Source organism: Mercenaria mercenaria, chromosome 7 (genome assembly GCF_021730395.1).
Source record: "Mercenaria mercenaria strain notata chromosome 7, MADL_Memer_1, whole genome shotgun sequence".
NCBI classification, from domain to species: domain Eukaryota; kingdom Metazoa; phylum Mollusca; class Bivalvia; order Venerida; family Veneridae; genus Mercenaria; species Mercenaria mercenaria.
The window spans coordinates 49,806,295-49,821,031 of record NC_069367.1 but is presented as its reverse complement, the minus strand read 5'-3'; the positions used below and the strand labels follow the sequence as shown (position 1 = coordinate 49,821,031).

General features: G+C 36.8%; 1 protein-coding gene across 1 annotated transcript in view; it reads right to left on the bottom strand.

The window, feature by feature from the left end:
* LOC123555845 (uncharacterized) overlaps nucleotides 1–14,737 on the bottom strand; it is an 89,338-nt gene that overhangs the window by 64,564 nt on the left and 10,037 nt on the right. The window contains exons 2-7 of the mRNA XM_053548376.1: nucleotides 13,889–14,013; nucleotides 11,428–11,498; nucleotides 10,482–10,516; nucleotides 6,364–6,424; nucleotides 4,598–4,661; nucleotides 906–986 (exon numbers count right to left, since the gene is read on the bottom strand). Of these exons, the coding sequence (XP_053404351.1) occupies nucleotides 906–986; nucleotides 4,598–4,661; nucleotides 6,364–6,424; nucleotides 10,482–10,516; nucleotides 11,428–11,498; nucleotides 13,889–13,984 (408 nt within the window). The 5' untranslated portion in view covers nucleotides 13,985–14,013. The remainder of the gene's footprint in view (nucleotides 1–905; nucleotides 987–4,597; nucleotides 4,662–6,363; nucleotides 6,425–10,481; nucleotides 10,517–11,427; nucleotides 11,499–13,888; nucleotides 14,014–14,737) is intronic.

Sequence of the window (14,737 nt, the reverse complement as noted above, 5' to 3'; positions counted from 1 at the left end):
TTATACTAGGCCCTAGCATTCTCAAGTTATCGTCCGGAAACCATAAAACTGTTCCAGGTCACTATAACCTTGACCTTCGACCTACTGACCTCAAAATCAATAGTGGTCATCTGCTGTTTAACTGGTCAAGGTCACTATGACCTTGACCTCTGACCTTAAAATCAATAGCGGTCATCTGCTGGACATGACCAATCTCCCTGTCAAATTTCATGATCCTAGGCCAAAGCATTCTTGAGTTATCATCCGGAAACCATTTCACTGTTCTGTGTCACTGTGACCTTGACCTTTGACCTATTGATCTCAAAACCAATAGGGTCATCTGCTAGTCATGACCAACCTTCTTGTCAATTTTCATGATCCTAGGCTTAAGCGTTCCTGAGTTATCATCCGGAAACCATTTAACTGTTCTAGGTCACTGTGACCTTGACCTTTGACCTACTGACCTCGGGGTCATCTGCTGGTTATGACTATTCTCCCTATCAACTTTCATGATCCCAGGCCCAAGCGTTCTTGAGTTATCATCTGGAAACGGATTGGTCTACATACCAACCGACCGACAGACTGACCGACAGACATACCGGCATCTGCAAAACAATATACCCCTCCTTCTTCGAAGGGGGGCATAATAAAGCAGATGACTCCTACTTGCATCCACTAATATAGTGGAAAAAGCCACTTTATGCCACAAATAAAGGGCAATAACTTTAGTGAAAATCACTATACCATAATACGCCAATAATAATACAGAACCAGGTTTGGCATTGATCACTCCTGTGAAGTTTTGTGAAATTCCCACCATTTGGTATAGGAGAATACAGATATCATAGACCTTGTATTTTCTAATGTGAAGCAGAGAAATCACTTAAGCAGTAACAAGGGGTAAATGTTCTAATCTGTCCACTTACCTCAACAGCCAGCATTCTGTCCGACATTGACTGCAGTTCAGCATTTTTCAATCTGATTTCTGCCTCTAGAGTAATCTTTGTCTACAATATACAACAAACAAGAGCTGTCTAATGACACCATGCACGACTACTTGAAGCCCTTCCATCCATCACTAGCTTATATAAATAAACAATAGGACCATGCTGGTCCTGAATCGCTCACCTGTCCACACACAACTTTGTTCCATTGAAAACCACCAAGTAGTTTAACTATTTTTAGACCTACTGACCTAGTTTTTGACCGCACGTGACCCAGTTTCAAACTTGACCTAGATATCATCAAGGTAAACATTCTGACCAATTTTCATGAAGATCCATTGAAAAATATGGCCTCTAGGGAGGTCACAAGGATTTTCTATTTTTAGACCTACTGACCTAGTTTTGGTCCGCACCATGACCCAGTTTCGAACCTGACCTAGATATCATCAAGATGAAGATTCTGATCAATTTTCATAAAGATCCCATGAAAAATGTTACCTCTAGAGTGGTCATAAGCAAAAGTTCTACTTTTAGACCTACTGACCTAGTTTTGGATCTCACATGACCCAGTTTCGAACTTGACCTAGATATCATCAAGATGAACAGTCTGACCAACTTTCATAAAGATCATATGATAAATGTGACTTCTAGAGTGGTCACAAGCAAAAGTTTACACACGGACAACATAGACCTACTGACCTAGTTTTTGACTGCAGTTGACCCAGTTTCAAACCTGACCTAGATATCATCAAGATGAATATTCAGACCAACTTTCATACAGATCCCATAAAAAATATCGCCTCTAGAGAGGTCACAAGGTTTTCCTATTATTTGACCTACTGACCTAGTTTTTAATGGCACGTGACCCAGTTTCGAACTTGAACTAAAAATCATCAAGGTGAACATTCTCATCAATTTTCATGAAGATCCATTGAAAAGTATGGCCTCTAGGGAGGTCACAAGGATTTTCTATTTTTAGACCTACTGACCTAGTTTTGGTCCGCACCATGAGCCAGTTTCGAAACTGACCTAGATATCATCAAGATGAACATTCTGATCAACTTTCATAAAGATCCCATGAAAAATGTGACCTCTAGAGTGGTCATAAGCAAAAGTTCTATTTTTAGACCTACTGACCTAGTTTTGGACTTCACACGACCCAGTTTCAAACTTGACCTAGATATCATCAAGATGAACATTCTGACCAACTTTCATAAAGATCATATGAAAAATGTGACCTCTAGAGTGGTCACAAGCGAAAGTTTACGCACGGACACATGGACGACGTAGACCTACTGACCTAGTTTTTGACCGCAGTTGACCCAGTTTTCAAGGTGAACATTCTCACTAATTTTCATGAAGATCTCGAAGTTGACCCCTATACTACTCATGCCAAAAGGACCCCTATACTACTCATGACTACTCATGAGTAGTATAGGGATCCTTTTGGCTCTAGGAATGCGCCTAAAATCTGAGCATTTTTCGGTAATTCAAGGGCCATAATTCCAAAGTGCCTAGGCCGATTTGGCTAGTTATCGAACTTGGCTGAGCACTTATTGGCTGACACATTTTGTTGAAGTTTGGTGAAGATAGGATGAGAAATGTTCGACTTAGAGTGTGGACAAGCTTTGTGACAGACACACATACACACACACACACACAGACTGGAGTAAATCAATATGTCTCCCACACCACTGTGTATTGGGAGACATAATAATTCAAATAGCCAACCTAAAAATAAAGTTTCTCATTGATGTCTATCTTATCCTCCATATAGCATAATTTGTAATTTCAATAATTTTAGATGATACTGGAAACTAATAATTAAAATGTCTTGTGAATCTGTGTGGCGTGTTTCAGCTTTTGTGATGCTCCTGAGCTTTCACAATTATTGCCTTAATATAATGAACATTCATTACCAAGTGAAACAAGAGCACCGCCTTGCGGGTGCTGACGCTCATCTGATTTTTTTTGTGTAATAGAAATATTGTCCTACCCATGATTTTCTAAGTCTAAAAAGGGCCATCATTCTTGCAAAAAGCAGGATAGAGTTATGTTTCTTGATGTTCAGTGTCCACTTATGATGGTGAAAAACTGTTGCAAGTTTTAAACCAATAGCTTTGATAGTTTATGAGAAAAGTTGACTTAAACATAATACTCAACCAAGAAAATGATTTTCTAAGTCCAAAGGGCAATATTATTGCAAAAAGCCGGATGGAGTTATGTTGCTTGCTGTACAGGGTAGCTTATGATGGTCAACAAGTGTTGCAAGTTTCAAAGCAATAGCTTTGATAGTTTAAGAGAAAAGTTGACCTAAACATAAACTTAACCAAGAAATCTGATATTTTCTAAGTCCAAAAGGGGCATAAATCTTGCAAAAAGCAGGATGGAGTTATGTTTCTTGCTGTACAGGGTCAACTTATGATGGTGAACAAGTGTTGCAAGTTTTAAAGCAATAGCTTTGATAGTTTAGGATAAAAGCTGACCTAAACATAAAACTTAACCAAGAAAACTGATTTTCTAAGTCCAAAAGGGGCATAAATCTTGCAAAAAGCAAGATGGAGTTATGTTTCTTGATGTACAGGGTCTGCTTATGATGGTGAACAAGAATTCCAAGTTTCAAAGCAATAGCTTTGATAGTTTAGGAGAAAAGTTGACCTAAACATAAAACTTAACCAAGAAATCTGATATTTCTAAGTACAAAAGGGGCCATAAATCTTGCAAAAAGCAAGATGGAGTTATGTTTCTTGATGTACAGGGTCTGCTTATGATGGTGAACAAGTATTCCAAGTTTCAAAGCAATAGCTTTGATAGTTTAGGAGAAAAGTTGACCTAAACATAAAACTTAACCAAGAAATCTGATATTTTCTAAGTACAAAAGGGGCCATAAATCTTGCAAAAAGCAAGATGGAGTTACGTTTCTTGCTATACAGGGTCAGCTTATGATGGTGAACAAGTATTCCAAGTTTCAAAGCAATAGCTTTGATAGTTTAGGAGAAAAGCTGACCTAAACATAAAACTTAACCAGGCAACGCCGACGCAGACGCCGACGCCGACGCCGACAACCGCTCAAGTGATGACAATAACTCATCATTTTTTTTCAAAAAATCAGATGAGCTAAAAAAAGAAATTGTTAAATTCTAATTTCTTTAATACAAATTTCAACACAAATTTTCTGATGCAACATTTAACGCATTCAGGATAAAATTTACAAGATTTCCTGTTGTTTTTTTTCTGCTCTCAAAAGAAGATGCCTTTTAAATGTTACAGCTTCCTCATACAAAATAATTACAAAATACTGTTACAAAACCAGACAGGTACACCATTATTAATGACAGTCATTCTTGACTTTTTCAACAGCAATTACTTCCTCTAAAGGAGTGACTTTATCATAACAAGGAAACGAACTATTAAATTTCTCATGTAAATTCTACCCTCTTAAAATATTTTGTTCATGAAATAATCTTAAATTTGCAATCTTCCTGACTCTGTGGACACAAAATTAAGTAGGCGGATCAGTCTAAATAAAAGCTGTCCGTTTAAAAGATTGGTATTGAAAGTCTAAAATTATTTTGACCTATGTATATGTGTACATGTTAGATGAGGGGAAATAAATGATTTAAGAGGAATTTTCTTCCAGATGAAAGCAGATCAGGATATTTGTGATGACATACCTTCCTCAATGGTTCAGTATCGAGTAAAGCTGCCTTAAGCTGGGTCTCCAAAATCTCACACTGCCTGAAAGACATCAAATCATTATATTATTTTTATGTCACTTTTAACAGTACAACAATGCTGAATGGTTCATTTGCACGACAAATATACAGTACAATCATTAATATTCATACGGGACTAATTTTCATAAATTTCATGTTAAATCAATCCATGAAATGAGATCCCAACAAAATAAAAGCTGTCTGTAAGACAGCATGCCCGCCTTTTCTAAGTGATGAATTAGAGCTTTGCCAGTAAAAACTTTATAAAACTTTAACCAAAATAATAATCTAAGTTAGAAAGGGGAATAACTCTGTCAAAATTCAAATCAGAGTTATAGGGGTTGTTTCTCCTGGTGTGGACCTTGATCGTAAATAAATATTTTAAGTTTTAAGTCAACAAATTTGATAGAAACAGAGATATTTGACATAATCAAAAACTTTAACCAAACAATTCTAAGTAAAACAGGGGCATAACTCAGTCCAAATTCAAATCAGAGTTATGGGGATTGTTTCTCCTGGTGTAGACTTTGGTAGTAAATAACTTTCAACTGAAAAGCTTTGACAGTAACAGAGATATTTGACTTTATCAAAAAATTTAAGCAAACAATTCTAAGTAAAAAAGGGGCATAACTCTGTCAAAATTCAAATCAAGAGTTAAGGGGATTGTTTTTCCTGGTGTAGACTTTGAAAGTAAATAATTATTTTAAGTTTTCAAGTCAATAGCTTTGATAGTAACAGAGATATTTGACTTTATGAAAAACTTTAACCAACATGAGTGCAATAGCTCTACTTTTTCTTTGAGCTGTTTTGGTCACAACCGTGACATTTCATGCCAAAAAAATAAGATTTGTGTGTGTGTGTGTGTTCTTGGGGGGAGTATAAGATTAGATTTTATTAACCAAAACAGTTACTTAAACAATTACCGTAATATTTTACTCTCACAAATAAGACTTCATTTTTCCAACAACATCTTTATGGCCAGTTGACATACTTTTAAAATTTTGTTCCTTTCTGACTCACTCTCTGCAAGTGCCGAGTCATTTTTATTTCAGAAATCATTTCACCTACAGACTAGTGGACAGACACAACAGTATCTGCGATAAAATAAACTACAATTTCTCAAAAGTCACAAAATATTGAGTAGAGAATTAACTGATGCTGATAGTCAAAGAGAGTATCATATAAATTTACATGGACTGTCATCAAAGGCAGAACATAAAACAAGAGAGCCCCAATGGCCCTAGACTGCTCATAGTAAGCTTGAACAAGCTTCAAACGTAGTGTCACAAAAAGAAAATATCTGTGAAATAATTTTGAAATTGTACTAGCTGTTTCTGACAAACATCTACATATTTGAACCTTTATGTAGGACAAAGTGACTATGCTCTCTGGTGGCCATGCTTTTGAAAATCAAAAATACTTTGACCAAACTTTGTATTGGGACAACTACATATTATTTCTCTTAAATCATTTCAAAATCGGACCATTACTTTACAAGAAGATTGGCTTTTTAGGAGATTTCTTTAAAGAAACTGCAGATAGGCTGACTACAGCCATCAAATGACCTGACAAGCTCATCATAATTATGTAACTAATGTTCAGATGAGATAAAAATATTTCCACTGCCACTTGAATCAGCTTACTGGATTTCAGAATGAGAAAAAGGAGCTGCATCAAACAGAGAATAGAAGACTCTTTCAGATTCTAAATGTTTATTTACTCACCTCTGATATTTGTCTGCTCTCTTGTTTGCCTCTTCATTTCTCTTGCATTGAACATCATAATGTACAAACAGTTAAGGATATATTCTGATATTTTAAAACATTTAATTTTGGTGGCAATTTTATTTTATCACTACTGGCAGTCAAACCTGTTGAGCCAATTTTGACTCCCTCAATATAAACCCAAAATTAATTTAAATCCTGTAACTGAATGGTCATATGTTACTTGTTAACAATTACATAAATACATAAACTTTAATATAACCCTTGGTTCTGGGGTAAGAGTCACCAGGTCGGTGGGGCAGGGTCGGGTATGGATTCTACAAAACACAATACAGAAACACAAGATAATAGAAACTGATGAAACAAAACCACATGGAAAAACTTCTGAAAGGTTCATCCATGGGAGCCCCTAACCAAATTTAGTGATGATCCATCAATCTGTTCATGAGAAGTCATTTAAGGTTTATTTCTCCATTATAAGCTCTGGCAGCCCTAAAAGGAGACAAGCAAAACCATCTGAACAGACATAAGACGTGGTGGAGGGGGGTGTCCATACAAGGATAATACTGTCCAAGTTTAATAAAGATCCATCAACTAATTTATAAGAAGTTGTAAATGACTTCTTTTATCATTTCTGGTAAACTCTATTTGAACAAGCAAATTCGATGAATTGGTATCCCCCGCCGAAAGGGTTTGTGGTGAGGAATGGCAAAAAGATATATCCGGCAAAAAGTTAAGGATGTTAATAAGAAGCAAATAATTTCATTAGTCAAAATCAATTTAACAGAAAACAAATGTTTAATTAAAGAGTACACAATAAATGTATGATACTTTGATCCGGACTAAAGAAGTTATTTTGAATGGGATATGCTTACTGTAATAAGCTTAGCTTTTAAAATTAAATGCAGTTAATTGAAATGTGAGCTTGAAATTTAACTGGAATGAAATATTGTCTTTGAGTGGTTTGGCACCAGGTGTTGCTGTTTTACATGTAAATTTGAACTTAAAAGATCAGATGTCCTTAAGAGAACACAGATAAGATATCTTGAACATGGCTGAGGGCAAGGTTTGTGCAGTCACAACTTAACATGTTGAAGGTTTGAACATTTAAAAAAAAAAAAAAAGGAATGGAAATATATATATATCTATATATAGATATATCTATATATTTATTTTTCTAGGGGGTGGGGGTGCAGGAGAACGGGAGAGGAAACAAAATTTCACATGCTGATTTATAAATATTGATTGAAAATTAAATATGAAAAAAAAAAAAAAAAAGGTAAAAGGGTGAAGTTGGAGTGCGGATCAGAGGTGGGCATGACTGGGTGGAGAAGTGAGGTGGGGGAATAGTACAACTTGGAAGGTTTGAAAAAAATCTAAAATAAATGAAAAAAAAAAAAATTTGGGAGGGGGGGGGGGGGGGGGGGGGGGGGGTTGGGAGAGTAGGGCGTGTGACCAAGGCAAGTGGGTGACCAGGTGTGGGTGCGCAACTTCACATGTTTATAATAAATGTTCACAGAAAAGAATGAAAGAAATTTAATGAAATTCTGCCAAATGGTAAGTTTGTTATGTACAAATATGTGGATTTTTAGACAATTAAAGGGCAATAACTCTGAAGTTACAAAAAGAAATCCGTACAAAATTGTCTGTGCACAACCACATTATAGTGCTCTAAATTCTTTTAAAGTTTCATAGTTCTAGGTCAAATATATCAAAAGTTATGATGCAGAAATTGGCATATCTATAGATCTATAGTACCCTATATAGTTAACACTAGAAACTTCTAAGGGCCATAACCCTGGTGTTACTTGGGCAATCTGTCTGAAACTTGATGGGCCCCATAACCTCATAGTGGTGAACATGTATATAAGTTTGTTTGAAAAAAATCTAAAATAAGGAATGAATTTTTTTTTTTTTGAGGGGGGGGGGGGGGGGGTTGGGGGATAGGGGGGGGGGGGTGTGATCAAGGTAAGGGGGCGACCAGGTGTGGGTACACAACTTCACATGTTTACAATAAATGTTCATGGAAAAGAATGAAAGAAATTTAATGAAATTCTACAAAATGGTAAGTTTGTTATGTACAAATATGTGGATTTCTATACAATTAAAGGGCAATAACTCTTAATTTACAAAGAAATCCAAATGAAATTGTGTGTACACAACCACATTATGGTGATCTAAATTCTGTTTAAGTTTCATAGTTCTAGGTCAAATATATCAAAAGTTATGATGCAGAAATTGCCATATTTATAGTACCCTATATAGTTAACACTAGAAACTTCTAAGGGCCATAACTCTGGTGTTACTTGGGCAATCTGACTGAAACTTGACGGGCCGCAAGAACTCATTGTGGTGAACATGTATATGAAGTTTTAAATAAATATTCCCAACCATTTCCTAGATATGGCTCCGGACGGACGGACGGACGTAAAGACGGAAGGACGGAAAGACGGACAACGCCAAAACTATATCCCTCCGACTTTCGTCGGGGGATAATAAACGTATGGGAGAGCCATCCAAGGTTGCTATATTTGGTGAAAATCGATCATGTGAGAAGAGTCAGTTCAATGTTCTTCAAATTAAAGCTTTGGGGTTAAGCAGAATTTTTGTTTTAGAATGGTTCTTACAAGTTTACAACAAAGTTTGGTGAAGATACATTTTAGCTCAGATGACACCCCCACCCCAACCCCGCTCTGTACGGGAAACTTGAAAAAGGACTAATACAACTATACAAGACCACTGGAGACCAAGTTTGGTGCAAATCCATTCATGTGGTTCAAGAGATGGTCTTTTAAAGGTTAAAGTTTTTTTTTCTGAGGTCTTATGGGAACCTTAAAGGGGCCAAGCAGAATCATTTGAACAATATTAAGAAAAGCACAAACAAGACTTCACAGACCTAGTTTGCTGAGAACACATTATGTGGTTCATGAGATGTTTGACAGTTTTTCTATTTCTAGCTCTAGTAGTAGAATCTACCTGAACCATCCCAATGAAAATTGAGAAAGGTCCATGCCAGGGAGCTACAGAACATGTTAGTGTAATCCTGATCTGCCGTCTAAGGGAAAATGATGATTGAGCCATGCCATGAGAAAATCAACATAGTGGCTTTGCGACCAGCATGGATCCAGACCAGCCTGCGCATCCACGCAGTCTGATCAGGATCCATGCTGTTCGCTTTCAAAGCCTATTGTATATAGAGAAACTGCTAGTGAACAGCATGGATCCTGACCAGACGGCGCAGACGCGCAGGCTGGTCGGGATCCATGCTGTTCGCAAAGCCACTATGTTGGTTTTCTAATGGCACGGCTCAATTATTTGAGTAAGAATGCTGGCATAGAACAATTGACCACCATCCAAAGTTCAGGTGAGCTAAATATGCAACACAATCTTAGTACCTGTATATACTTTATAACCCAGTCCATGACCCAGTCTTTCAAATTTTATATTTTTTTAATAAATAAGGATGTGTGAACATGTAACAGTGTAACTTTACTCTTAATAAACATGCAATAAATGTGGTTTTACATGGATATCTAGCTTGATCAATAAATTACATTAATCCATGAATATAGTTCCTTAAAGGCACTGACCTCCAGATTTTTCTTTCTTTCAAACTGAAGTTTGGTCATATTACAAACATTAGAATATGAGTTTTTGTTTCTAAACTATTTTAAAAATGCTACATCAAGAATAAAAGATGACTGCCGCAGCTGTAAAGAAGTTTTCAATTGCCGTTACCAGTACTGCAATAGAAGATAAATCTAGTGTTCAATGCGTGTTAAATACAGATAATTTACCTCTAGTAAAGCATTAGAAACGCTTTTTCAATTTTCATAGTAAAAAGTAGTAAAAACAACTAATTCTCATGTGTTTTTGTAACATACAGTCTGTCAAAATTTAAGTTTCAAAGCATTCTTAGAAATACAGCATTAATTTCCAAATATCTAAGAAAAAAACACTTTTTTTTGTTTTAAAACGATCTCGAGGCCAGTGCCTTTAAGAAAAACAGGTTATAAAAGGCAGATCCCAGACATTACGTCTGTGTGAAAGCACTTAATAACAATATGTCAGTTCAATATTCTATAACTAGTAGAATAATCATATTTTAAAAAGGATATCATCACACTTGGACTTGTATTTCTTGATCAACAAACTGAAAAAAGACATCAGTTTAATTAATAAGCAACTACAGATCATTTTTTAAAAAACACAAATGTCTCCCATCACTTGCCAAACAGATATTGTTAAATTCCAGTGAAAGTCACTGAACTATATTACTCCAATGATATACAAGGTTAGAGTGGTCCAACGATATACAAAGCTAAAGTAGCACTATTCACTCCTGTGTCGTTTGATAGAATTCCGACCAGTAGAATAGGCAAAGTAGCACATTCATCAAAGAATTTTACCAACTAAGGGTCATAACTCTGCTGAAAATCATTAAACTGGACAATGCCTATGATATGCTTGGTTTAGGTTGCAGATTTCAAATCACTTGCCCCTCATCTCTAAAAGTTCATGCCTTGCTCTTGTCATGAAAGAAAGCCTCCCAGCTCAGATTTGCAAAAGGTCAGCAGTTCAACTGGTACCCAGCATGTGCCCGAGATAATGCCAAGAGATGCACAAGATGCACGTGCAACCTTCTTTCTGCATCTAAAGCTTGACACTTATCATATGACCTGAATTACGAGCAGATACTGTGGTCCAGTGGTAACACTGTTCGACTTCTAAACCTGGGGTAGTGATTTCAAGCCCCTGCTCCTCCAACTAAAAATACTAACATTAAAATAAGAATCCTGTACATGGGTACTTTACACTTGGCAAGCTGAAGAACTGGGGAAGCTTAGAACTGAAATTTGGAGTGTCTTCTACATTTTACACTATCCTCCTGCTAAGATTACTAACGGTCTTCTGGAGTATTCCATATGGGCTACTAGTGGCAACTATAAATAAGCTTACAAAACTTTAATAAACAAACATATGACCTGAATATCATTGTGTCCATTTGGCTTAAAACCAAACAACATAGGCTACAGAATAAATTCACTTTATGTGAGTACTTACTCTGTTGAAATTATTTTCTGCTTCAACTTTCCAAAGTTCTGTATTTGTTCATCTTGTAATCGCTTTATCTCCTGAAATATGAAAGGCATCAACACAGTAAAAGAAATGCCTACACATACAAATTCAACTTTGTATTTTTGTATAATTGTAATATTGGCTGTTGTTCGTTTAATTCAATTTAACAGAGAATCTAAATGTTTTCAAATATGACAAATCTCCAATAGATCTCTCAATGGTACAAGTGCACATGTGAAAAGGATCATGAAAATACATTACCTTATAGAAAAAAGTATTTCAATTAAGATATGTTTCTGACCTTGATGTTAAAGAGTCATCATTTCATAATTATCTCAATGGCTTTTTAGTTATTATTAAATAAGACATTTTTCCTGGAAGGTAGCTTTTAGTTGCTCTGTTTGGTTCATTACAATAATAACAAGGCAGTCTAAAAGACAGTTATATCCTCGCCGCTGTTATGGATAGTGAAAAGGCTGATGGTATTGGGTGGAAACATTAATGTTGTTAAGTATACTTTATAGTCCATGTATGTGGAAATCAATGAATTTCAAAATCCTTCAAGAGATTTAGGAGATACTGAGTTGAAACAAAGTGGAAGGCTCAAACTTTTGACCTTGATTTGTGATCTCGACCTTGAGCCCACATGGCTGACCCATGAATTCTGCACATAATCATTGTCTTGATGAGCTGATCATTTGACCCAAGTTTCATTAAAAACCTTCAAGGCGTTTAGGAGATATACATGTAGAGCGGACATAAAATGAAAGGCTCAAACCTTTTCCCTTGAGTTGTGACCTTGACCTTGAGTGGACATGGCTGACTCAAGATTTCTGCACATAGTCTTGATGAGGGGATCATTTGACCAAAGTTTCATGAAAATCCTTCAAGGGATTTCGGAGATACAAAGCGGACACAAAATGGAAGGCTCAAACCTTTGACCGGAGTTGTGACCTTGACCTTGAGCCCACATGGCTGACCCATGAGTTCTGCACATAATCATTGTCTTGATGAGCTGTTCATTTGACCCAAGTTTCATTAAAAACCTTCAAGGCGATTAGGAGATATACATGTAGAGCGGACATAAAATGAAAGGCTTAAACCTTTTCCCTTGGGTTGTGACCTTGACCTTGAGTGGACATGGCTGACTCAAGATTTCTGCACATAGTCTTGATGAGGGGATCATTTGACTAAAGTTTCATGAAAATCCTTCAAGGGATTTCGGAGATACAAAGCGGACACAAAATGGAAGGCTCAAACCTTTGACCGGAGTTGTGACCTTGACCTTGAGCCAACATGACTGACTCATGAGTTTTGCACATCGTTTTGATCAAGTCCATGAGGTGATCATTTGACCCAAGTGTCATGGAGATCCATCAAGAGGTTTAGGAGCTCAAACCTTTGACCTTGAGCCAACATGGCTGACCCATGAGTTCTGCACATTGTCTTGATGAGGTGATCATTTGACCCAAGTTTCATGAAAATCCTTCAAGGGGTTTAGGAGATGTAGAGCGGACACAAAATGGAAGGCTCAAACCTTTGACCTTGAGTTGTGACCTTGACCTTGAGCTGACATGGCTGACTCACGAGTTCTGCACATCCTCTTGATCAAGTCCATGAGGTGATTATTTACCCAAGTTTCATGAAAATCCTTCAAGAGGTTTAAAGATGTAGAGCAGACACAAAATGGAAGGCTCAAAGCTTTGACATTGAGTTGTGACCTTGACCTTGAGATGACATGGCTGACTCATGAGTTCTGCTCATCCTCTTGATCAAGTCCAAGAGGTGATCACTGACCCAAGTTTCATGAAGGTTTAGGAGATAAAGAGCTCAAACCTTTGACCTTGAGTTGGGACCTTGACCTTGTGCCGAAATGGCTGACCCATGAAGTCTGCACATTGTCCTGATGAGGTGATCATTTGTCCCAAGTTTCATGAAAATCCTTCAAGGGGTTCCAGAGATAAAGAGCAGACACAAAATGGAAGGCTTAAACCTTGAGCCATCATGGCTGACTCATGAGTTCTGCACGTCGTCTTGATGAGGTGATCATTTGATCCAAGTTTCATGAAAATCCTTCATGGAGTTTTAACCGAGATACAGAGCCGACACAAAAGGTGGAGGATTAAAAAGTTATTTTGTGGACACAGTTGATATAACTGGAATTAATCATTGATGTCTGAATGGATACAGAATTTTGTATCAAGTTTTGTAACAACATATCCTGAATTGAGTATCCAGCTTAATTCTCAAGAGTTTTATCTCATCAAACTTGAGTCAGGAAACTTGTAAATTATTTCCTTAAAAGAGAATGATACATGTACCTATGAAGAATCCAAGAACATAACTTAGTTAACTGATAACAGCTTATATATCATGTATATGAAGTAAAAGATGTAAAACTAATACAGATATAACTCATTTCTGAAACACCATTTCAAGAACTGACCTGTTTCAGTGACTGACAGTTACTGCACCATTCAGGGGTGTCTGTTGAAAGCCCTGGAGTAATTAGGGAGTCCACTTCATCTAACAATGACTCCATGTCTCATAATTGTCAAAGATGCTGTTTTTCTGGAAAAATAAATATCTAAATATCTAATATGTACTTTTCATCAGGTATGAAACAGAATCTAGCAATTCCTGTAGATTTTCATGTATTATGCATTTTACATGTAGTTAAGAGGGTGAGGAATTTGTAGCTACCATCTAATACACATCTGCTAAGCTTTGGCATTGTACAAGTATTGCATGCAGGCAGGGTGCTGTTTCATTTGTCCCATAAATATACAGGAGGTATTTCTGACATCTTTTTTCATCATTCTAGATTGGTGTATATATATGTGACAAGAGCACTGCCTATGGTGCTATCGCTCATCTGCAAGTGCTGGTCAATACATAAGAAAAGAGTTATAGTTCAGATCAGGGCTACGGAAATTTTGAAAACTAAACTGGTCCGAAACGAAATCATGACATCGGTGCTACCCCAACCACTGTATTACAATATACATTATATTTGTAAAACGTGATACAGCAAAGAAATTAGTATGTCATGCATTAACAAGGAGCTGCGTTCAATAAACGCTTGATGCCCCCGGTGGCATCCATGTCGATACAAAGCAACCTAAGTCCAAAACAAGGTCAAGTTCAAGGTCAAACTGAGGTCAGGTGATGTCTGAAGATGAGGAATGGTCACAGGTTACATCTGCATTAGTATCAAGTCATTCTAGTTAGGGGTATTGATGCTAGACGAAACACTCCCATTTGGTTAACCTCGTACGGACGGACAGACAGGACA